The 25,561-nt window shown below is 33.7% G+C and overlaps 1 protein-coding gene across 5 annotated transcripts in view; it reads left to right on the plus strand.

The window, feature by feature from the left end:
- Mgat2 (alpha-1,6-mannosyl-glycoprotein 2-beta-N-acetylglucosaminyltransferase) overlaps positions 1 to 25,561 on the plus strand; it is a 105,622-nt gene that overhangs the window by 48,149 nt on the left and 31,912 nt on the right. For 2 of the 5 annotated variants that reach the window (XM_085809387.1, XM_085809386.1), the window contains exon 1: positions 13,198 to 13,581. The exons of 2 other annotated variants lie outside the window; for them this stretch is intronic. Coding sequence is in view for 1 of the 3 variants with exons in the window: in XM_035375483.2 (XP_035231374.1) it covers positions 13,978 to 13,987 (10 nt within the window). In the remaining 2 variants the exon portion in view is untranslated. Of the gene's footprint in view, positions 1 to 13,197; positions 13,582 to 13,962; positions 13,988 to 25,561 lie in introns of those variants that run through there. One more of the 5 variants, XM_035375483.2, reaches the window with a different exon arrangement.

The raw sequence follows: 25,561 nt of genomic DNA on the forward strand, positions 1-25,561 counted from the left end.
TGACACAAATAGACTTTAAGACTTATCGTGACACAGACACTTATTCAAGGGATTTAATTTTAAGACTCCGCAGGGTTTTCTCTTTAGTAAATAAAAACTTAACGGAAGCGGCTGAAAGACAGGAAACGATTAGAGACAAGGTTGTTTTTTCAAAAAATATTAAAATAGGGGATATGGTGTATCTTTATACTCCTGTGTTGCGGCCTGGATTGACTAAGAAATTTGCGAAGTTTAATAAGGGTCCATTTAGAGTGGTCGAACAGGTCACCAAAGTGAATTTTAAAATTGAGTCACTTACGAGCCCACAGCAGTCGCAGGTAGTACATGTGGATAGATTGACAAAGGTACCTGAACGTATAAACTTTCCTTCATTGCAGGCGTGCAACTCTGATGCTCCAGAGAGAATTCATAATCAATGTGCTGATATTCCTTATAACCTGAGACGTAGGGATTCGCAGGGTTTTGTTGCTTACTAATGTAGGGCTTTGCAAATATTTATTTTTGGACTCAGTAAATCAGAATTTAGCAAAATATATACATATAGATATATATATATTTTTTATATAGTTTGACTTTTTCAGTTTGGCCAAACGTTATTTTGTATATGCATTAGGTTGTATTATTATTATTATTTTTTGTGTGTGTATTGGATAAAATTCTAATTGGTATTTGCACAGCGTATTCGTTATGTTCATTCTCGGAATTGATTTTGGTTGGATTGAATTTTTGGACAATCACGTTTTCTTTCTTTCTGATTTTTTTGTGTGGGGTATTTTCGGCTGGTTCCGAGGTTCCTTGTGTTGTAACGTTCTTTTCTTTTCTAATGCTTGGCCCTGATCAGGCCGCTTCTGTTCTTAGACGTGATTGTTTGGGATTCATTCCTGAAAGTTATTCAATTTCGTAGTACTTAGGGGGGTCTTTATTCTTTGTTTGAATACGTTCTTGTGACATATTTTATTTGGAATTGTTTGAAATATTAGTGTGTTTATTTTCTCAGGAATGTATTTTATGTATCTGCGGCGCGTTAATTATCTTATTTTTATTTATTTTATTTTTTTGGTGTGAACAATTGGATTAGATTATTTCTTTCTTCGGGTGTGAGTATCCGAACACATTCAGTGGCTTATCTATCGTAAAGGAAAAAATTGACAGATAAAGTCTTCTTCAACTTTGAAAGAGTGATTGTTCTTCCTTGGTCGAAGGTGAGACGTAGGAGGGTGAAATCTGGTTTCTTTTAAGGTCAAGTTTCTCTACTAAAGCTATTGTTGTGCTGAGTTCATTTTACGGGGTTGTTGCTTTCACTTTCTCGCGTTGAAGGCTGCAGGGGGGAGTTGCTAACACAATGATTTCTAACTACAGGGTTTTCCCTCGCTTGCATTGACAACTCCGTACTCATTTAATGTACTCCATGATTGTGCTCAGGGGAAATTGTCAACAATAGTAGAATGTGTTCGACCTCAGGTGAAATTGTTTATATTAATGGACTGAAAGAGAGAAAAAAAAAGAGAATGAATAGATAAATAAATGTTCAGAAATGTGGCCACACAGAGACTGCAACACTAGTGTGATGTAATGAACTGAAAAAAAAAAAAAAAAAAAAAAAGGAGAAATTCTTTTTGTCATAATATTGTTACATATTTTGTCACATATTTTGGTTGTGATTAACGCCTTATTTTTATTTTTATTTTTGTATGTGTTCTGAGTATTTCTAGGTTTAATTAATTAAGTGATTTAATTGATGTTTTTGATTAATTGTTTTTGATGATCTTCCTTGAGTATTTTAATTAGTAATTGCTTTGATTAATCTTGTTGTTTTACTTGCACATTTTGGACTTGAAATTTAATGTGTCAGTAACGTCACTCTACCAAGGAGTCGTGTGAAATATTGTTACATTATGTTATCCTTTAGCCTTATTGCACAGTATGAGTCATGGTATTTCAAGAAGTGTCTGTCTGCTAAATTTTGGTAAACCCAAAATTTAATTCCTTAGGGGAAAGGAAATGTTGTGTAGAGAATTTGTCTGATAGCGGTATAAAAACTAGGTGAATGATTTTCTGATTTATGGAAATTTTAATTTTATTTGATTCTGAATTATTTATTTTAAGGCTTTAATTTTGGGGAAAAACAGATGCTTCTGGGAATATTATTTAGTTTAAAAGAATATTATTTATTTTCTTTTATTTGCAAATTTTGTACAAGCTTTGATTCATTGTGAAAGAAGCAGGGAAAGGGAAGCAATTTTTGCCAAGTCATGATTTCGCGCGCTTTGTCCTTTAGAATGTTCTAGAAGGATTTTTCATTGTGGAGTTGACCTTAAGAGAGGAAGTACGTGACAAAAAAGGTCAAAGGTTGCTACTTGTCTTTCAATGTAAGTCATTCAGTTTTTTGGCGATTGAGGGTCCGGTTGTTGGCTAAGTGAAGAAGGGCGCGCATGCGCGATCACCCTTATTTCCGCATTCAGGGGTTGAAAACGCAAATTTTGCCAAAAATTAAGGGGGCGATGAGTGAAGCCATAGTGGGAGCCCGCGTTTGTGAAGGAGACGAAGGAAATTCGAGTTGGATTCTCTCTCTTACTGACTGGCGGGTGGAACTTACTTTGGACGTTACTCGTGAAGCTTGCTCTTGGGATGAGTAAGAACAGGCGAGCCGTAATTGCCTAGAAAAAACGTTTCTGGCCGGAAGCTGCAAACACGCTCCCTTGCCGCGTTCTGGTAAAGAGGCGAAATTTGAACGAGTTACCTGCGTGTTGACTTTAGACTTTCAGGACCAAGCGGATAGCCGTCCTGGGCAGCAGTGCTCCTGTTTCTGTTTTACAGAAGAAAAATTAGTTTCGGCACTATGAAAACCCGTTACCTGCGTGTTGACTTTAGACTTTCAAGACCAAGCGGATAGCCGTCCTGGGCAGCAGTGCTCCTGTTTCTGTTCTACAGTGGTAAAATAACGTACCAGTGTAAAGATGAGCCGGCCGACGTCAACGCTTATTAAGATACGAGTCCTCCACTTCAAGATGTCCAACCAAGTTAAGTGCTATTTTTTTTGTGTGTCTGAACTTTGAGTGGGTTTTTAATAACTTTTTCTTGGAAAGTAAAAACAGCGTCGAATCTTAAATTAATTCTCAGGCTTTGAATTGTTTCCCTTTCCCCTTTTAAATTACCAGACAAACCTTAAGTTTTTTTTATATGAATTTAAATGAAAAAAAAGGGTAAATGACAAGTTGATGACTTCTCCTTAGACTCTCAGATGAGGTTAAGATTTCTTTCATTGTGATGTAATTGAATAAACTGATATTTAATCTGGAAACCTATTACAGTATGTTTTCTTTATATATTTAATATGTTTTTCCTATATATCTTGTATATGTTTTTCTTATGTTTTCGATCCTCTCACGGCGCGGTCCCGGGATGCATTTTTTCACAACGCAAAATGCTTTAACGTTTCACTATACGATCACTAAAAGTTTGGGTAATTAGCAAATTCTTAAGAGTTTAGTTTCCTCCCTAAGAGGAAGTAGAAACCTTTCACTGCAAGTAGGTTCATATTTAACATTTAACATATAGGAGTTTCTTATTTAACAATGGTACCTTGAGGTAAAGCTATTTAACCTTGGTGTCGAAACTTCTATATAACACTTTTCTTTAATTTTTTTTAATCATTTCATGTCTATGTTAAAGAGTAATTTCATAGCTGTATGTAAATAGCAACAGTTGTCAAATAAAACAAACGAGAGTTTTGCTAGTTGTTCGTTTAAGAAATGCTATTCTTCCACAAGTATTTAAAGCATCAAAATCTTATAGAACTGCTTTCAGTTTTACACGCACAATGTGAATTTATAATACATTAGTACATGCTGAATGTGATGAATATACTCAAAGTCTAATTTCTCGATGAATTTCTGTATAAAAATATACACGAGCCGAGACTGAAAATGCAACACCAAGAAGGCGTGGCCCGAAAATTATGCAAATTTCAGGGTAGAGGCACGTCACCGAGTTACGCGAATAATGTAAAATGCGCAGCTCTCCAGAGCACGTTGAAGAAGATATAAAGGAAGAAAACATGCAGAATGTTCAATTTCCCTGCCGTTATTTCTGCTAGGCAAATCATCGTAGACAATTCGTTCTTATCTCAGAGGATCACGTATAACAGCAGAGAATACCGGGACGTCGTCAAAGGAGGCAGTTCCGTCAGATAGGCGATTTTACAAGAGGCGTGGTGACCGGGCTGAGAAGGGCAGATTGGTCCATACGGCAATTCTCAGCTGACACATTCCTGTTCGTGTCCACAGTACACTGGCTGTAGTGACGATGGTTGGAAATATGAAATGTGGCAAGTCTGAGGAGTACTGGTGGAACCAGAATGACTTCCGTACGCCTGGATCAACGCATCCGCCGACAAGCGATGGCGCACCCTCAAGCCACTTCAACCTCCATTCTGTAGCATGTTCAAGACACTCTGGATGTTCCCATATAGACCAGAAACATTTGCCACCGATTCGTAGCTAGTAGTCTGCACTCGTGACTTCCATTACGAAGACCGCCATTGGCCCCACATCATGAACTCCAACGTCTTTAATAGTGCCGGACTCTGAACAACGGAATGCACAGGGTTGTGTTCTCAGATGAGTCACGCTTCTGATTCTCAACTGCCAGTCGCCGCGTACGAGTGTGGAGTCGATGTGGAGACAGGTCCAATCTGGCAGCAATTTTGGAACGCTCTACTGCGCGACAACGTGGCACCATGGTTTGTGGCACAATTCTGTACGATTCTAGGTCACCTCTAGCTCGTATTCAGGTCACTATGACGGCTCAACGATACGTGGATGATGTGCTGCGGCCGGTGACATATTCTCCTACCTTCAGGGAGTGTCTAATACCCTTTATGAGCAGGATAACGTCCGACCACACACTGTTCGCATCAGTAAATGTGCTCTGCGAGGTATACGGATGCTTCCCTGGCAACCGTTCTCTCCTGATCTCTCACCAATCGAACACATTAGGGATGCCATTGGACGCTATTTGCGTACCCTGCCATTGCCGCTTTCAGAAGACGAACTGTGACAAATGGTTGAGAGGGAATAGAAAGCATTTCCTCTAGACACCATTCGTAGTCTCACTGACTCTGTAACTACACGTGTTGCTTCATGTATCGCCGTCCAAGATGGTCCTACAACATACTTACCCGACGCTATTCTCGCTCTGTATTATGCATATAATTTCGAAATAAAGATCCCTTATTGTTCGTTGCTGTATCTCTCTGTTTTCCTAGTTTCATCACGTTCTGGCCATCCTTCTTGGTATTACATTTTTAATGTCGGGAAGTGTACATGAAGTGTGTTATACCTGGAAGTCATACTTTTCCTGTAACCAATTAACCCAATCCACTCAGGTCTGCCTTGATTTAAATTTTTTCCATTAGATCAGTAAAACCCATCTCAAGTTGCACGAGAGTATATATAAAACATTCCTAGAAAAGTTCTCGGTTAGAGATGTCTCTACACATACTATGAGATGTATTTCATTAATATTAATAATTATGTCTCAAATAGATTCATGTTTTGAGCGGACAAAATATTTTCATTCACTTTAGTTTAAAATAACACACCAAATAATGATTACTGGAGTAGTCCAACAACAAGAATCAGCCTAATATTTGTAAATTTTGCAAGACTGGTTTTAATAGTTTAACTATGGAACTATTGCCCTCAGATGCCTAAGTGCAAATGAAGGAGATAATACGTAACTTCCTTAAAGACTAAAAGTAAAAATAGGTTGGAATTAGGATCGTTAACTAGAACAGAAAGATTTATTTAAAGTGAAACTTCTTTAGAACATCTAATTTCCTAATGAAAGATGTTTTTTGAGTAATTTTGGCTGCAGAAAAATGGGAAATGTGATTTACGGACCAACAGTGCTAGGAAACAAAGGACTTCTGTGTTTCCTTATTCCTAACATATGTCTGATGTCCTTTAACGCGAAATTTCAAGGCTTTCTTAGTTTGACCAATGTAAATTAAACCACAATGGCAAGAATCCTGTAAATACCTCAGGAATTCATATCCGGAATGGGTCCTTAAGTTTGGAACTGGTAATTTTATTCATAGGAGAAACAAGCGACCCAAAATTTTAATTTCTATAAACTACATGCAAATTTATAGCTAATCGACAGAAAGAAAGGAATGACAATAGAATATTTATGATCTCCTAAAACAAGAGCGTGCATTTTGATTTGTTGAGATGAGAATTTTTAACTGCTTGGTTAATAATATTAGGTGAAAAGCATCTGTCAATAGCAACTGCTTTTAAATAATTTAATCATTGATCAAGAGCCAATCTGGAGGAGCAAACTTGAAGTGTACAGAAAACAAAGGAATAAAATGAAGCTAAATTCTGTCTAGTCAAATGGCATGATTTGAAGTGGTATGGAAGAGAACTGGATGTCTCAAACTCAAAAGTTAACTGAGTAGCAGGATCAATGAACCTTCATTATTGAAATAATTTTATTTATATCATCTTTATTACCGTCAAACAGTGCTCTATAATCAAGATAAAGTGCTCTGTACTAATTGTAAGGGTTGCTCTTAAAGAGTCTACAAAGGCCTTGTTCTAACATATATCCGAACTCCTTCTTTGCTTCCATCATAAATTTCGTGTCGAAGTCGTATTGCTTTGGAGTGGACTGGTTAAGCCTCGTTTCCACTACTGCGTATGAATGCGTTGCGTTAATTGAAGACACGCCTACGGCATCCGTACAAGCGTTTCCACTGCCGCGTATCCGTTAAATATTTTCATTTTCCGACGCTACGTGTCACTGTAATATTTAGGGGCCAAACAAGCAGTTCACGAGTTACGACGCTAAACATCTGCATTTTTTCCGCTTAAGCGAGTATTGTTTGTTTTGGATTTGATATGGATCCTGACGTAAACGCAGAAAAGTTTTGTTTACTAAAATCCATGTTATTGGAAATTTTTATTTCTGCTTATGAACTGCGAAAGTAAAGTACGCTAGCAATTTTTAGATAAGTAAGCCTATAATGCATATTATGAACGTCACTAATTCCATAGAAGCTGAAGTAAATTTTAAAAAAAAATTTTGCGTTTCTAGAAGCCTTAAATATTAATAAAATAATATATATATTATTAAAACTAAAATGTACTGTTAGTGAAGAAATAAATAAATAAAATAAAAAAAGTTAAAGGAATTAAAAAACAGTTGGTACTTTAAAAATACAGAGCAACTGTAAAGAAAGGTTCACAATATTTACACAAAATTTGCTATGCTTGTAAACCGCTGACTTCAGGATCATAGCTGGACAATTTGTTAGAAATCTCGTTTGTTTTAAAATGCACTATGGGCAGTTATATTTTATGCATAATCCATAAAATATTATTTTTAATTTAAACGTTTTTAATTCATATCTCTTTTTATAGAAGAAGTTATAAAAATAAGATTTTTCTCTTTATATAATACACACATTAGGTAAAGAAAATGGAAATATTTAATTAATTAATTCCTGCGCTTCTGCTGGAGAGGACTGAATTTAAAAGCAATTATTATAGTAATTTTTTGTTAAAAACATGTTTAGGGCATTAATACTGTCTCATGTTAATTGGAATGAAAGTTTAGAGACGTAAACATCCCAAAGTCTGAGCACATGTATATACATTCATATAAAACTGAAACGAAGATATATATCTACAGGGTTTCAAAATAAATTAAATTTAAACAATTCTCTCGCGCCATTGCTGCAAGGAATGAAATTTGAATTTGACAAACATTTTCTATTCGTAAAATGCAAATTTAAAGTTAATTAAATTTAAATGAAATTTAATGCAAACAAATAAATGATTAATTATTGCTGCGAACATATACAATATCATTTAAATTCTGAGAGCATATGTAAATCAAGTGCAAGTATCAAAATCCATGAATAAATATATAATTCCAAAAATTTATTTATCCTATTATTCACTTATGCATTTTTATAAATTTTTTAGGATTAAATCTATCCTATTATTCATTTATGCATTTTTATAATTTTTTTTAGAATTAATAAGCTGTCCTATTATTCCCTTATGCATTTTTATAATTTTTTAGGACTAATAATCTATCCCATTATTCACTTATGCATTTTTATAAATTTTTTAGGATTAATAAATTTTTGCAATTATATATTTACTCATGGATTTTGATACTTGCACTTCATTTACATATGCTCTCAGAATTTAAATGATATTGTAGATTAGTTCGCAGCAATAATTAATCTTTTATTTATTTGCATTAAATTTCATTTAAATTTAATTAACTTTAAATTTGCTTTTTACGAATAGAAAATGTTTGTTAAATTCAAATTTCATTCCTTGCAGCAACGGCGCAAGAGAATTATTTAAATTTAATTCATTTTGAAACTTTGTAGATATATATATTTTCTCGTTTCACATTTATGTGAATGTATATACATATGCTCAGACTTTGGGATGCTTACGACTCTAAACTTTCATTCCAATTAACATGAGACAGTATTAATGCCCTAAACATTTTTTAACAAAAAATTACTATAATAATTGCCTTTAAATTCAGTCCTCTCCAGCAGAAGCGCAGGAATTAATTAATTAAATATTTACATTTTCTTTACCTAATGTGTGTATATATAAAGAGAAAATCTTATTTTGATAACTTCTTCTATAAAAAGAGATATGAATTAAAAATGTTTAAATTAAAAATAATATTTTATGGATTATGCATAAAATATAACTGGCTATAGTGCATTTTAAAACAAACGAGATTTCTAATAAATTATCCAGCTATGACCCTGAAGTCAACGGTTTACAAGCATAGCAAATTTTGTGTAAATATTGTGAACCTTTCTTTACAGTTGCTCTGTATGTTTAAAGTACCAACTATTTTTTAATTCCCTTAACTTTTTTATTTTATTTATTTATTTGTTTATTTTTTCACTAACAGTACATTTTAGTTTTAATAATATATATATTATTTCATCAATATTTAAGGCTTCTAGAAACGCAAAAAATTTTTTTTAATTTACTTCAGCTTCTATGGAATTAGTGATGTTCATAATATGCATTATAACTTTACTTATCTAAAAATTGCTAGCGTACTTTACTTTCGCAGTTCATAAGCAGAAATAAAAATTTCCAATAACATGGAATTTAGTAAACAAAACTTTTCTGCGTTTTACGTCAGAATCCACATCAAATCCAAAACAAACAATACTCGCTTAAGCGGGAAAAATTCAGATGTTCAGCGTCGTAACTCGCGAACTGTTTGTTTGGCGCCAAAATATTACAGTGACACCTAGCGTCGGAAAAAGAAAATATTCTACGGATACGCAGCAGTAGAAACGCTTGTACGGATGCCGTAGGCGTGGCTTCAATTGACGCAACGCGTTCGTACGCAGTAGTGGAAACGAGGCTTTTATCCTTTAGATTCGATGTAATGAATCGTGTAATGTTTGATTAATTTACTATATATCGCAGGATTAGTTAGTTCAGAAAATTGTCTAAGTATTTTGTGAAATTCAGAACATTCATAAACAGTCTGTACATTCAACTGAGTGCTGTGTTCCAATTCGCCAGTAGCAACAAAAGTTGTTAAATGAGTTCACAGTTTTTTTTTTTTCTATGTGTGTGTGTGTGTGAGTCGAGTAGTAAGCCAAAATGAATGATAAAGTCAGTTCCTATCATTGGAATGAAAATATCAAAGGTTATTAAATCCCATTTTAAATTCCACTTAAGTTTCAAAGTTAAAATAAGTGGTTTAATGCCATATGTTTTACATTTAGTATCATTTGCAGCAAATTGTTCTTAAGCAGTAGCAGTAATACGTTTTCTTCCTGGGCAGAGGAATCCAAGAAATGGCACTACCTGTATCAACAAAAAATGCCGTATTTGTATGCTTATCTTACGTATGTAATCTGTTTGAAGTGTTTGCTTGCATTCCAGTATTTGTGACTTGTTTCGGAACAGCAGCCGAATTTAGTTTACCGACTGAAAGGTGTATAGAGAAACACACTTATGGGCATTAGCTTTAAACTTTTGCTGGGGAAAACAATAACTAGTGCTGGCATTTTTTGTGAGAAAATTACTTTGTATACTTGTCTAAAGATTACAGTTATTGGAGTATATTATATTTTTATTGTATTATTTCAGAAACAAGCATTCAATTTTCTTAGAGAGGTTCTCTGTTTGTTCATTAAGCTTAGTATTAACGATAAATTTGTATTTTGCTTAGCATTTGAGGCTGAACGATTAGTTGGTTTTGTCATTTGAGAATTCCGAAACTTTATTCGCTCTTTAGAATGGAAGAGTTAAATCTGCGGTAGAAGCCAAAGAAATTGTTTTCATATTTTTAGGAAATCTTCGTAGTCACAAGTTTTTAGGAAAGCATTATGTATTAAGTGTGACGATAATCCTTTCATTTGTATTACAGGGCCGTTCCTAGGGCATTGGCTGCCCGCGTACTTTCCTAGAATTGCCTCCCCTAGGACATTGGCTGCTCACGTACTTTCCTAGGATTGCCACCCCCAGAAAATGTTCAATGATTAATAAAATTTTTATTTCATATTCGCTAAGTACTTATACATGAAAAACTATATAAAAAGTACTTACATATGACAAGTACTTAAAATGAATTTAATGAATTTAAAATATTTAGTCGTGGTATCGCGAGAGTCCGGCCGCCCCTGATTTTCGTCGCCCGCGTACTCTTACGCGCTACAACTCCGAACGGTAGGACTACCGAATTGTAAATCTGAAAAATGTTTACTGATTTGCTGAACTTCGAAATCTTAAAATTACGGAATTAATCTGTTTTTTAAAGCTGGATATTTTAAAGTTTTTAGCTATAAAGCGATACTTGATAGACCCTACTTAAAAATGAGAGGTTCATGCACCAAATTTAATGCAGTCGGACTATGAAAAGTCTGCCGTGATTTAAAATACCTCTTACTTAGGATATCGGGCTTTAACGAATGTTTCCCGCCACCGCGAATATCATCTACATAAACAGTTCCCGTTGGCGTGTTTAATCATATTGTTTCAAACGACTTTTGGCATTTGAAAGAAGGAGACTTGCTTTAGAGCAGTGTATTGTGAAATATGTGAAAACATATCGTTATCATTAAGTACTAGTTATCAGAAATGGAACTATCACGCTACCAGATTAGAGCCATCATGTAGTACTTCCAGTTCTGTTCCAGAAGGTCAGCTACAGAATGTCACCAAATCATGTGTACAAACGGCATTAGGTACTAATGTTGTATCATATGACACTGTGAAGGTTGCGTACCGAAAGTTCAAAACCCAAGACTATAATATTCAAGAAACAGAGCGCTCTGGCCGGCTTACTGATGTTGATGAGGCCCGCCAGCGATAGAGCTGCTAGAGGAGCCTTAGCCCGCGAGTAATTGTGGAAGAAGATCAGTATGCAACCGCTCGAGAGCTTACTAAGGAGTTAGACGTTAGTGCCATGTCCATTAGTCGCTCTATGCATCGCATAAACGTGACATACAAGTTCAGTCGCTGGGTGCCGAATTAGCTGACCCAAGCAGAAAAGGACAGATGTATTCTGGCCCGCTCTAATCAGCTCGAATATGAACGCAAGGACAAAATTCTGGATCGGATCGTCACTTACGATGAAAACTGGATTTACTTCAACAACACAGACTGAAAAGAGGGTTGTTCTATGCCCAATGAACATAAAGATCATGCTTTGTATCTAGTGGACTCCCGTGGTATTTTCCACAAAGAGTACCCGAAAAAAGGTAAAACCCTCGACAGTAAGTTGGTACAACGAGATCCGTGAGTCCGTGTTGACGCTGCTATCAAGGAAACATGTCGATTTGAGTTCCGGCGCAAAAAGCTAATGTTCCATTAAGATAACATGTGTACAAACCACATGTGCGAGACCACATGTGTCTGCATTTACCGGCTGAAATCTGTACGGACTCGAATGGGATCTTTTGTCACATCCCCCATATAGCCTCGGCATCGCTCCTTCGGACTTTTGCCTTTGCTCACACCTGAAGCTATATCTTGCTGGTGCTATCTTCCATTTCGCACAGGACGTCTGAAATGAGATTGATCTGTGTTTGGATTCGAGGACACCAAGTTTCTGGCCCTAAAACCTACCAAAACGTTGGCAGAAAAATCATAGATTTAGGTGGTGATTACTACCCGCACTAAAGGTACTGCTTTCATGTTTTTTAGAACTCTATTAAGAACGTTTTTTGGTAGAAAACGTTCGTTAGAACCAAATATATCGTAAGCCGTGTAGTCTTAGCAGTAGTGAATAAATTAACCTATGGAGCCTCTAATACAACACCTATGGAATCATTAATAGAACAACCACTTATGGAAATGAATTGTATATAGCTTAGCATGGTGCCCCTATGCTCGTACATGCCCTGGGCAAGAGCTCCCTGCATTGAGATGGCCGTGATCGTAAGTATTATTTTAGAGCGGCATAAGGAGTAGCTAAGGTACTGAATTACATACTGAAAACTGACTCTCAGATCAGATATGATGATGTTACTCATTTGGGAATAAGTTTCCTTGTGTTTCCAACAACTCTCCCTCGGATCAGTTTGTGCAGATTTATAGCAAGGTTTCTCCGTTCATGTTGCATTTTTCAGGGGGAGATAGTAACCTGCTTGTATTTGAATAGCAATTCGTTTAAACAATTTCTTATGGTTGTTCTAATATCCAAAAAAATAACATTTAAAAAGTTTCTGAGTTTCATATGTTCATATTTTTAAACTCATAGACCCATAGTTCATAAATTTAAATTTCGAACCACATTGCTGCATTAAACACTCTTATGTATTTTCCGTGTAATCGAAGTACTCCAACTCGATTAAGTCGAATAATGCAATTCAGTACCATTATCAAATCCATATTAATTATCGCAAACCAAATCAGCATGTAATTATTACCAAATACCATAAACTTTAATATTTCGTGTAAAAAGCATAAAGTAACCAACATGCATATTAAGGGCTAAACATTCATAATCCTTCAGTCATATAAAATGATGCTAAAATTACTTTAAAATGATAATGCTTTTCCATAATTTATTTTTGAATGTACGCCTCTTATCTTCAATGAAACGTTATAACCTTTGTGCAAAACTTTGATAACAGATCTAACTATTTAACTATAGCTGTGACTGCTCAGGAAAAGGATTCGGTCGGTAGATGTTTCGTTTTCCTACGTTGAGCTATCGTGTATCGAAGGGGTAGCTCCGTTTATTTTTAAAAGTTGAGTTGCGAAGCATCATAATACCTTAGAATTTGTCTTACAAAATGTCTTTTTATTATTATTTTTGGGTGCTGAAATACACATGAACATGCTACCAAGCTTCAGTATAAATTTGAAATATAAATGTTTCAGAAAGATGTGCAATACTTGTTGATACGAATAATTTATTATCAATGCTTTATTACTTTCAGAAAAAATTTTACGTTTTATGTAAATCCGATCTATGTTTCAGAGAAACTAGACTGATGAGTTACTATATTTCATCACAAAACATAAGCATAATGAAAAAGTTTTTAAAAAGTGATAGGTAAGTTTCATGAAAAAAAATTTTTTTTTCTTTATATAAAGCATTCGTAGTTATGTAACACTGTTTTAAAATCGATTTTTGATTTTAGAAACGTTATTTTGAGCGAACGGCATTTTATCACACTTAAACATGATTCTCTTGAATATTTCTGTTTTTATCATTTTCGTAAAAATTTACTATGTATATAAACAATAGAAGAGTCCTAGAAATGATATTTTTTTTTTTTTTTTTTTTTTTTTTGTCATGTGGATTAGCAACATTGGATGTGCAGCGAAATTTAAGAGCTGCTTAGTAAAACTGATATGCTTTGTGAAATGTTTTTAATACCAACATGTTCGGGAAATGTTTGAAGAGGTTAATTTTTCTAAAGAAGCCTTCTGTTATTTCGCGAATCTTATGTGGCGCTGTAGGTTTAAATTCTCAGTTTTACTTGCTATTCTGGTCAAAAAAATAGTATGCTTCGTAAATTAAGTTGCAGCACTTAATCCAAACAAACAAAAACTATTTCTTTTATAATCATACTAATAGTTGATATAAAGTTTTCAGGTACAAGAACTTAGAATATGCAGTTGACAAATTATTAAAATTTTTCTTCGTCTACTTTTCAGGTTCTTTGGAACTGTTTTAACAGAATCTTAAATTCTTATAATATATAAAAATATTGTAGTAAAGGCCACTTTCCATAAAGTATATATTTTTTTCCTGTTGTTAGTCTATAACTTTAATTTTGTGAAGCTGTTTAGTGTGTATTGAAACACTGAGAAATTTTTATCATGAAATATTGCTTATTAAGCATTTGTGATTTTAAAGTTAAAGATCTTAAGTTGTATCAAGTGATGGTAGTCTATAAACTGGTATTAGCCTAGCTATGTGAAAGATAAATCAAAGGTCTTATGTTCTACGCAGTGGCAGTTGATAAATGTGTGATACTGTAGTGTAACGTAAATGTTGCAAAGTTTCTTAAAGACTCTTTCAAGGACATAGATAGTACCAGTGAATAAAAAGCAATTCTGGATTCAAAATACTTTTAGCTTTAAAGTTTTATTCCATACTGATATGTTCATTCATTACCAGAAGAAAACAGTTTATCATTCTTAAATAGAATGTGAGTAGACAAAACCAGATCTCTTATAGTTGTATTATTTGAGGTTTGATACAAATCCAGTTTCCCAGAACTTCTTTTCAAGCTTCTTAAATAAGTTTTTGTGTGGCGTGTCCTTTGGGATTGCTTCATAAAGGTGCTTGCACCCTTAAACAGGTTTGCTACTGCTCTGAAAAATAGAAACTTTCATAAAGATGCTCAGATATAAAAATGGTAAAGTGCAGAATCGCCCACTGCTTGGCACGTTCTTAAGAATTGCACATACTCAGTATCCATGTACACATCAACCTATTTGATGTGTGTGGCGTGTTGGCCTAGCTATGTTGAATTGTGTGGCGTGTCCTTTGGGATTGCTTCATAAAGGTGCTTGCACCCTTAAACAGGTTTGCTACTGCTCTGAAAAATAGAAACTTTCATAAAGATGCTCAGATATAAAAATGGTAAAGTGCAGAATCGCCCACTGCTTGGCACGTTCTTAAGAATTGCACATACTCAGTATCCATGTACACATCAACCTATTTTCACTTAAAAAAACATCCCAGAATTGCACAAAAATGGCAATGTGCACTCCCTTGACTTTATCCATGTACACATCAAACTATTTTCACTTAAAAAGTCAAAGAAAATTGACAAAAATCCAATTCTTCTTAATTATGTAAAAAGCACCAAACAAAAAAGTGGGTGATTTTGCACTTTTGTCTAAAAATGTTTGAACCTTTATGAAGATCAATTTCTAATTTTAAACAAACAAATGTGTGGGCATCATTATGCTGGGACACTCTTATACATGTCTGATTTTCATTTGCATTATTGATTACCGTATTTGACGGCATATAAGACGCACCCTTATTTAGACGGCTACACACAAGGAAAAAAAGTTTCAATAGCGTGGTTTCTTTTAGTTCTCACGTTTCGTAAAAGCCAAATAAACAATTATTGAATGCAGTTACCTTCACATATAAGACTGTGTCCTTCACGTATAAGATGCAGGTAACGTTTTTGAGACCAAATTTAGGAAAAAAAAGTGTGTCTTATATGCCGTCAAATATGAAGGCCTGGTGGCACAGTGGCTAGGGCATCGCACAGCAGCACCACAGGTCCAGGGTTTGAATCCCGGGCTGGGCAAGATCGACTCAGCCTTTCATCCCTTGATTTCTATCCCTTGGGTCAATAAAATGAGTACCAAGTTAGCTTGGGGACTAAACACTGGGGGTCCTGCGACCAAGCTGACCCTTGTTCAGGGCATATGCTTAGACACCCAGGGCCCACGGTCAAGAAAGCCGATTTCGGGGCACTGCAGGCCTTGGCCCATTAGAGCTGTTTGTGCCACTAAGTTTAATCAGTAAAATGAGATGTGAATGAATTGATTTTGCATGAAGGTGCCGAAGATTTATTTAATTTCCATGCTTTTTTTATGCACCTTTATGAAAATAAAAATTTTACTTGACATAATGGTGCCCATACCCTTATGAAAACCAGTTTTAAGTCAGGAGCTGATTGTCATAAGTATATTGGCACTTTTTTGCTGCAGCTCCCTTATGAAAATTTGCATTTTCAAACAGCATTTGACCTGCATAACGATGCAGGCACCTTCTGTGATGGGGTACTACTATGAAGGATACCTTTTCTTTTCCAAGACTTTTTGGAAAATCTCTAAACTCACAAATGTTTCTTGAAATCATGCCTCATTAAAAATATATATATATATATATATTATTTAATGTTGATCATTTATAATGTGTAATATTAAAATGGCAGTCAGAGAAGTGACATATAATTATAGAGGAAACTGGTTAATCAATATCTTATATATTGCAAAACCGTCTAGGAATTAGAGAATCCCTGTGAGCAAAACATGCTCAAAATTATAAACTCTGAAAGACATGATCCACTTTTAAATTGAGCATCCTATGTATGTTAAGAGAGATGAATGATAGAGCTTATATAATGAAAAACTAAATTCTGATGAATGTTGATACATATAAATGTAATTTTTAATTTCATAGAATCCAGACTATATTTGCTTGTAGAAAAAGCTTAAATTAATTCCACTGTCTACTTAAAACTTATTCATTTTCTCCTGTGCATTTAGAATTGAGTTGCTAAATAATTATAGCTTTATGGATTGCACATTTCCATTTCTACTATTTAAAAAAGAATAGTATAAAAGTTTCAAAGTAGGTGGGCTAGTTTAATTGTTTTAATAAATATTGATTTTTTTGGTATTTATAAAGAAAAGGATTGTTCTGAAAGAATTTGGATGAGGGTATTAGTCATTGATATTTTATAACAGATTAATATCTATAGGTTAAAAATGGCCTAGATTAATGATGTTGACAACAAAATTTTTTTTCTTTATGTTTAATTCTACATATGTTAATTTTTTAAATAAAATTACATCATAAATATGTCAATAATTTTTTATAAAAAATATTTTTTGTTTAGTTCTGTTAATGGGTGAAAATTTTGTCAGTTATCAAATTGACATCATGGTAAAAATATATTTCCGGGTGCCTTTTGGTGATTTTTCATGGTACATGGGCACCAAATTTGTGCAATTCTTTGACTTGTTATTTTGGCTTTGTGTAGCGGCGATTTTTGGTGCAAAAATCGTTGCTACATAAATCCAAAATAGCAAGTCAAAGAATTGCACAAACTCAGTATCCATGTACACATCGACCTATTTTCACTTAAAAAAAAAAAAATCAGAGAATAGCACAAACTAAGCATTGCACACTTCCTCGACTTTGTCCATGTACACATCGATCTATATTCACTTAAAAAGTCAAAAGAGCAGCCAACAAAAAATATGTAATCTCAATAAACTACATTTTAAATCAAACAATGAAATAACATAAAAAAGGAAATTCATCTTAGCACTACACAAAGGAAATATCCACTTACAAATTTCTGTGTCTTCACCGAGTTTGTGCATTTCATTGACTTGTTATTTTGGCTTTGTGTAGCCGTGATTTTTGTGCAAAAAACTGCTGCTACATGAATCCAAAGTAACAACTCAATGAATTGCACAAACATGATATCCACGTCCACATCAACCTATTTTCACTTAAAAAAAATTGGAGAATTGCGCAAACTAGGCATTACGCACTCCCTTAACTTTGTTCATATACACATCGATCTATATTCACTTAAAAGGGGCAACCAACAAAAAATATATAATCTCAATAAACTGCATTTTAAATCAAACAATGAAATAACATAAAAAAAGAAATTCATCTTAGCACTACACAAAGGAAATATCCACTTACCTTATTTTTGAATTTATGTGTCTTCAGACTAACAGAATTCCTCAACAGCATCCAAAAACTTCTTAAAATTATCTGAACTAGAATCTGTATACTGGCATCAGCACATAAATTCACAAAAATATCCTCCATAGTGCCGTTATTGTCCAACGTTTGACCATACACATTTCCTTCCCACAAAACAGGACACTTAATAATAGCCTACTAAGTAAACCTTCTGTTATACACCTGTCAATAAATGCTTTTTTCCCTTTCTTTCCAAATCGTGCAGAAATTTCAAATTAATTTTCCGAGTAAACCACAAAATAACAATGTACTTCTTATCTAAAATCTGACACACACTTTCTAAATCTTCTCCCATCATTCAAATTGACTACAATCACACAACCAGTTATGTCATAAAAGGGTTTCCATAGCATTCAACTACTCAGGTTTCCGTAAATGAAGCAACAACTTGGCAATAAATGAAACAGCAGCTTGGCGATAATCCAAGGGGCACCCTTAAATCTACTCTGACTGACATCACTACCACTAACAGAATTTTGTTACCTGTATTGAATCAAATTTTTACTGATTATGAACATCTTTGAGGTTTCCATTAGAATTTTCATTTGTATTCATTTATTCTGTGTTTGTAAGATCTTGTTTTCGAAAAATGTTGAACTTTTTTCAATAAAAAAACTTTTCAAAACTGGTTATAATTAATATCAGTTTTATAACAGTCAAAAGAGAGAGAAAAACCTCAAACTGCAATATTGAATGAATTTTTAAATATGTATTGTTTACGTTAGTTATATTTTATTAAATCCACCAGAATATCAATTAATTTATTTGGTTGTGGGATGGTTAGTATTTTAGCCCTCTGTTTGGGTTTTCTTCCACAGCGGATCGTTGGTTATAAGATATTTAGCATATAGAAGTAAAATAAATAGGCTAACCATGATATTTAGTGGTGTATAGTTAAGCCAGGGCTCGCTGTATTATGTAACACGAGAATGCGCATTGCAATTAAATGATGTACAAATGAAACATATTATTACAATTCAGTAAAATAATGCATTTTGTATTAATTAAAATATTTATAATATAAAATAGCTTAAAAATAATGTTAATTTTAAAATTAATAACAAATAAATCAAAAGTACTTGTGTTTTCTTCAGATGACTAGGAATCATTGATTTTTTTGAGAAATTTGTGTTTTTTTTATTTTTGAATGCAATTATAATCCCAATTATGCAGAATTATTACATGGACAATGAGTTATATAATTAATTTTCAAATCAATTAGGCTCAAGAAGAATTAGATATTTTGTAGTTTATACATGAAGCTTCTATTTCACAGTGTTCTTGACATATTTTTTTTTTTCACAGTTCACACATATAGTTTTTGATTTTTCTGTGTTTTTCCCTTGAGCACATGTAACATCTCCGGTAACATAATTTTCTTTTCTTTGTTTGCGAATCTTCGTTGTATTCCTTCTGTTTCTGTCGAGATTTCAAATGAGGATCTAAAAGTTCAAAGGCCAAATCAGAAGTGCCTCCTATTCCTGAACTTCTCTGATGGAGTTTTAGTAGATAAAAGCAAGATCCTTGAATTTATGCTAGCAATATTTAATAGCGAATCGACTACATCAACTGCTCCTTTTGTTATGTTATAAAATGTAATTACTTCAGATTTCTTCAAAATCTCCCATGCTTTCATCAGTATGGTCATCATTGTGCATAATTGACAAAAGGTTAACACATTTGTTCTTTTTAGCCATATAAGAAAGTAGCATTATATCCCTTTGAAATCCGAAGAGAGAGTTGAATGCTATTCTCTATTCTTATTCAACACAAATTCAGGTGGGATAATCTTCTTATCCTTGTGTATTGTTTCAACGATAGAATTTTTTTTTTTCTCTAAAAAATCGGCTATTTCATAACTGGTATACCAACTGTCTGTGGTAACTTTTCGTCCAGAATTGTATAATGGAGTTAGGATGCACTTTGCTTTTTCACAAGAACTGTTGTATGGCTCATCTGACTGCTGACCTGAGTAAATTTCCATGTTAAAAGTATTGAATGATCTAAAATCAACCACAGTAAATATCTTTATACCATATTTTGCAGGTTTCTTAGGCATATACTGCCAAAAGGAATATCGTCCTCGAAAAGGTTCTAGCTTTTCGTCCAAAGTCACATATTTCCCTACATGATATAATTTCTGACAATTCTTCACAAAATTTTCAAACAAATCTCTTACTAGAGCTAATTTATCACTCTTTCTTCTGCCGCCCCATGTTCCGACATCATCGAATCGTAAGGCGTGAAGAATGAAAAGAAAACGTGTATATGTTTTACAAAAAATATCCAATCCTGTTCCATTTACATGGGAGGATTTGTACAATCCAGCTATGTATAAGAGTCCTAAAAAAGCAAGAAACTCTTCTTTCTCCATAGGTTTTGCATCTCTTTTAAAATTTCCCCAAATATTTTTAAAATAAATATTAGAGCATTTCTCAGTCATTTCAGTCATTGTGTTATCAAATATTAGCTTTCATGCATCGATGGGTAAAGCCACATCTTTAGATATATGGTGTATTGCCAGGCAAATTTTTTTTTATGATATTATGGGAAGCCATGCGTGTTTGAATTCGAAAGGGTTCTTTCTTCCATATTGTTGTTTTATCTTTTCCTACAAAATAGTCACTTTGATCACAAGGAATGTCTTCTGAAGAGTCGCACTCTTTTTCTGATTCAGACTGATGATCACTAAATATATCTTCATTATCTGAATCTTGTAAGAAAGTCATCTCTGAAAAGATGTTTGGAAACTTATAAGAAATGATGTTTCGCAAATTTATCTTAAAATGGACATAATTCAATGCTGTATACATCAGTACAATTTAGAATATCCAAAGTGAGAATGGAAAAAGCAATATTTTCATTTCCATTTATGAAATGACTAATGCTGTTGACAAATTAATATGTACCCTAGGATAATTCCAGTTCCAGGATATCGTTGAAATTAGTTCTCCTTTTAACAGATGTGGGAAAAACCAGCAGTTCGAGTATTTTAGACTTTGCATCAGGCCTGATGAAATTAAAAATGACAACATCATTTTCTTCTGAATGCTGCAGCCATATGTATGAAAAAGGCAGATGAAACACTTCTCAAAATGTTGTATCTGAAATGAGTTGTAAATGCTTCGTGTGAAAAGTTCATGAATTGTTGCCAGGTGTTGACAAACCTATCTGTATTCTGAGAAAAATCTTTTTTTGGGAGAGACTGCAGCTGATATATTAGTTTTGACAAAGTGGGTAACATGGCCAAGTGAGATTGTTATTATGCCAAGCAGTAATAACTTTAGGGGGTATGACAGTGTGATGGCCCAAGATACTGAATACTGAAGATTCAAACTTAGGTCAAACTACTAGTATTCCACAATTGTATTGCTCGACTGCTTATGAACTTGAACAAAAGTATGAATATCTTGTTTGTGAAACCCATGACGTAAGAAAATTGGGAAAATTTATAAAGTTTTCAAGATTAAAACGGTCGATTTTGTTATGATTCCCATGGTTCTGACATGTTTTAAATATATTCCTGCCACATGGATAGGAGCTGAATGATCATTGTCCTGCTTACAACAGATATAACATGTCAATGTAGAATCTGAAGGAAAGTTTAGGTTGTTCGAATATGGCAAAGTATACCGGCTATCAACCTGAAGAAGGATGCCTTTATGAACAACTTTCTAAGGGAAACTGGCTTGTACTTGCATTATATATGCAAGTACACATGAGGAAAACTAGAAAAATCAACCATGCAGCCAGCCCTTTAACCATGACATGAACCCAGATCAAACTACCAGTATTCAATGGTCTTAACCAGTTGTAAGAAAAATCTGAAGAAAATGCTTGCAATATCATGTAATCAGAAATTAACTATGTGTTGCATAGCAGGATTGCTTTTTCAAGTGTCGAGGTAGAGAATACTTTTTTTTTTGTGTTTCTTTTTCTTTATATAGGTATTTGACCGTGGTAGTCATTAGATATATTCTCTGTCATTCATACAGAATACTAATACTTTTAGTACATGTAAAAGTGTCTTTTTCATTAAGTGCTTTGCTTGTCAATATTCTCAAAATTATGTTTAATAATTAGTGCTACTGTACATATAATAGATTAATAGTTTCATTTCTAAATACAGTCAAAAGTCGTTAATTCGGAATGATCTATAATCCGGACCTCAAAGCTAAAAACTTTCTGCGCATGCGCCGCGTTGACACATGCGCATAGGCGTTTATGCGTGCGCGTAAGACCTCTTACGACTGCGCATTTGCGTGTGCGCAAGCGCAGAATACATTTTCGTGTGCTCGTTTTATGTATAACGGACAGTATAAGCTAAAATTATCTAATTATCTATTTCAGTTAATGTTGATGATTGCGTTGTTCCTTAATTTTCGAATTGGATCCGGCTTATTATTTTTTGCAGACTGTAAGAGCAATACTATAAAAGTAAACTTGAACTTTCGATTATATCAAATAGAATTTCCAATTCTGGAGCTCCCAAAGGATCGTACAAAACGAAAGTATGTTTCGATGTCCATCAAACAAAAAGTGGAATTGCTGCAAAAAATGGATAAAGACATGACGAATGTGACAGAGAGGTTAGTGAAAACGAAAAAATTTCGATTGACAAGTTAGTCGGTATTCTCGGCACAGCAATTAACGGGACTTGAACAGCGGAACTTTGTAACTGAACAAAAAATTATGTCTGTTTATAGAATTAAAGAGAAAGTATTATCACATAAAACGAAGCAACTTAAACAACTTACATTGAAAGAAATGTTTAATAAAGTAAACAAATAAATATTAAGCTTTTTTTTTGTAAATTTTGATACCCTTTAGATCATAATTGTTCCTTATTTCATAAATTATGGTTTCATATTTTTAATTTTAGAATTTCTGCATGCCATCTTATGCGATTTAAACTGATGATCTATAATCCGGAATCGCCGAAGTCCCAACAAGTCCGGATTAACGACCTTTGACTGTAATACATTTAAAACATTCATTTTACACAAGGAATTTTTCAAATTTGTTTTTTGAATTTACTTGCTGATAGCTTAAGACATTGTATTTTGAAACAACTGCCTTTTTCATAATAAATTTGACAATGCCAAGGATCTTCAATAATATTCAAATCCTTTAAAGTAGTATTGTGTAAATAAAACTTGAAGAACATTGTACACCTTGTTATCTTTCAAGATTCATTTAAACTTTGATTAACTGCTGAAAGCAGTGGTTTACTAACTTTGATGACCCTGGGAATCCATAAAAGTATTTTGTCATCTCAGAGAACCAATAATAAATTTTATTTCATTCTAATCATCTATTGTATATAAACACTTAGCATCCTCTGAAAAGTAATTGTTAAAATGCATTAAAAATATATCAAATTTTTAAGCATGAAAACTGATTTAATTCTTATTATTTTAGGCAAAAATAACAGTTATAAAAATAAAAACTTAATTATTTAAAACGTATATTATTGCGGCCCATGTTAATCATAATATTTTAGGAGTCGGGCACCCTATGGTTCTGCATGTTTAAAGTCTTTTAAAAATTACATAACAGCACAGCCATACTATTCTAAACAGCCGTGCTATCAATTATCATTCACCCCCACCGATTTTCACCCGATAGTGATTAGGTAGCCAGCTGCAAAACGGAGCCGCGAACAGACGAGAAATATTCTTTGTCTAAGGCAAGCACTTGTAGAACCAGGTTGCTACCTCCGACAAACCAGTTCGCCGGTTTACCAGCTTTGAACTTTTATTGCCATTTTTGGCAATGTTTACATTTAACAGATCCTATGCGGATGTGCTTCCCTCTGTTTATCAACCTGAAGCTCAGATTCTCTCAAAAGTTTGGTTTTGATATTTTTAATTTTTTATGTAAACAGTACCATGAGCATGAAAGAAAAGGTCAGATTACTTATAAATTTACTAATTAAATATAATTATTAAGATATACATTATAGTTATTTAAGATGCAAATTTTTTTAGCAGTTTAGATTTTAATAAATTCTCGTATAGCAATGAAAAATGTCATACAGTTCGAAGGAATTTGCTATGGCAGGAAATTGTTGTTTGAATAGCAGCTGATGTTAAAAGACAAATAAAAATGTTAATCTGATTTTGTAGAAGATAAATTAATTCTTGATTCATTGGTCTTTGAATTTTTGGAACAGCCTGATGTTGCCAGCATCTAAAAATAAACCATCTTCATAAATTTTAGTCTGTAGTTGCAGAACCCTTAGAAAGCATAGAAAATGTTTTGTACATGCATTGATCCTTCACTGTGCAGAAATATCTTTGATTTAGTTGATGCGCAAAATTTTCTTTATATGCATCAAAACACTGATTTCTGAAAAACTGTTAAATTATTTGGGATGTTATGCAGTATCAGGATTGATAAATATACACTGAAAAATTGGATATGAATGCTTATATCACAGAACTGTAGTATGAAACAAATTTAAATAAAACATAATTTAAACATAAATAAATTTAAATAAACTAAGGAAAAAAATTTTAGGAAGATTTTATATCTTGGAAACTGTTGCAGATTTTTAGCATTAATAGGAAAGGTGATCTCTCTTAATTTGTGTGCAAATAGTATGCACCAATTTCATGGTTCCAGTGAGCTGATTAATTACAATTTGGGGTCTTTACTTCCACTCCTTCACAATTATGCTCTTCAAGGTAGACAAAGGTATACTTTAGAAGAAGAATTTTGCCATGTAACTGCTCTTCCAAGTGTGTTTGGTAAGCCTTCTGCAGGATTCAAATCAGGAGAGTATTATTCAGAGATGGTTTATTCTCCCAGTGCCTTTGTTTTAAAAAAAATCATTAATTACATATGTGTGATGCAGATGCATGCATGTTATCATTCACATCAGGTCTAACATGCACCTCTCCAGTGCTTTGTGTGGGGTGGTAGGACTTCATGCCAATTTTTCTAGCACGGTCTTCTGTTCAACATATCTATGGATATTTATTCCATAGATGCATTTAACATCTTCTGTCTTATACCATCAAATCTGCTGGCTTTGAAACCTTTTGCCAACAGTAATTTTGAGTTTGCTATGTCTTTTTTTCTTCTTTTTTTAGGAGGAAGGTGTAACTTCTTTTTTTTTTTCTGTTACTCGATGCCCTGACCTGATTTTTCTGAGGCTAGTTTAATTTTGTTGATTTGGCCTTTTTTTGGGGGGGGGAGGGGGCACAGCTGTGCAGCTGGCTCCCTCGTTTTTGGGTGGATTGGCCAGTCCTCCTTCTAGTCATATGGCTGGCTTATGCTGGCTAGGTGGGCTGTGCCCATTATTACTAATACTGTCATGGATTTTGTATTTATGTAGCTATTTTTAGTAGAATTTTTTATTAAAATTGTTTTATATTCCCATGCAATGCAGCACGAGACTTATTTGAAGAGAAACCTACGTCAAAAAAATTAAAATACAGAAGCACCTGCATTTAACATTTTTATAAATAGATTTCTCATAATTGTACTCTTTTGCTATTCAGAAAAATCGAGAAAATACCAGAATGTCTCATGCAGGATT

This window comes from Stegodyphus dumicola, chromosome X2 (genome assembly GCF_044657685.1).
Source record: "Stegodyphus dumicola isolate Sdum_Otavi_A_Nest chromosome X2, ASM4465768v1".
NCBI lineage: Eukaryota > Metazoa > Arthropoda > Arachnida > Araneae > Eresidae > Stegodyphus > Stegodyphus dumicola.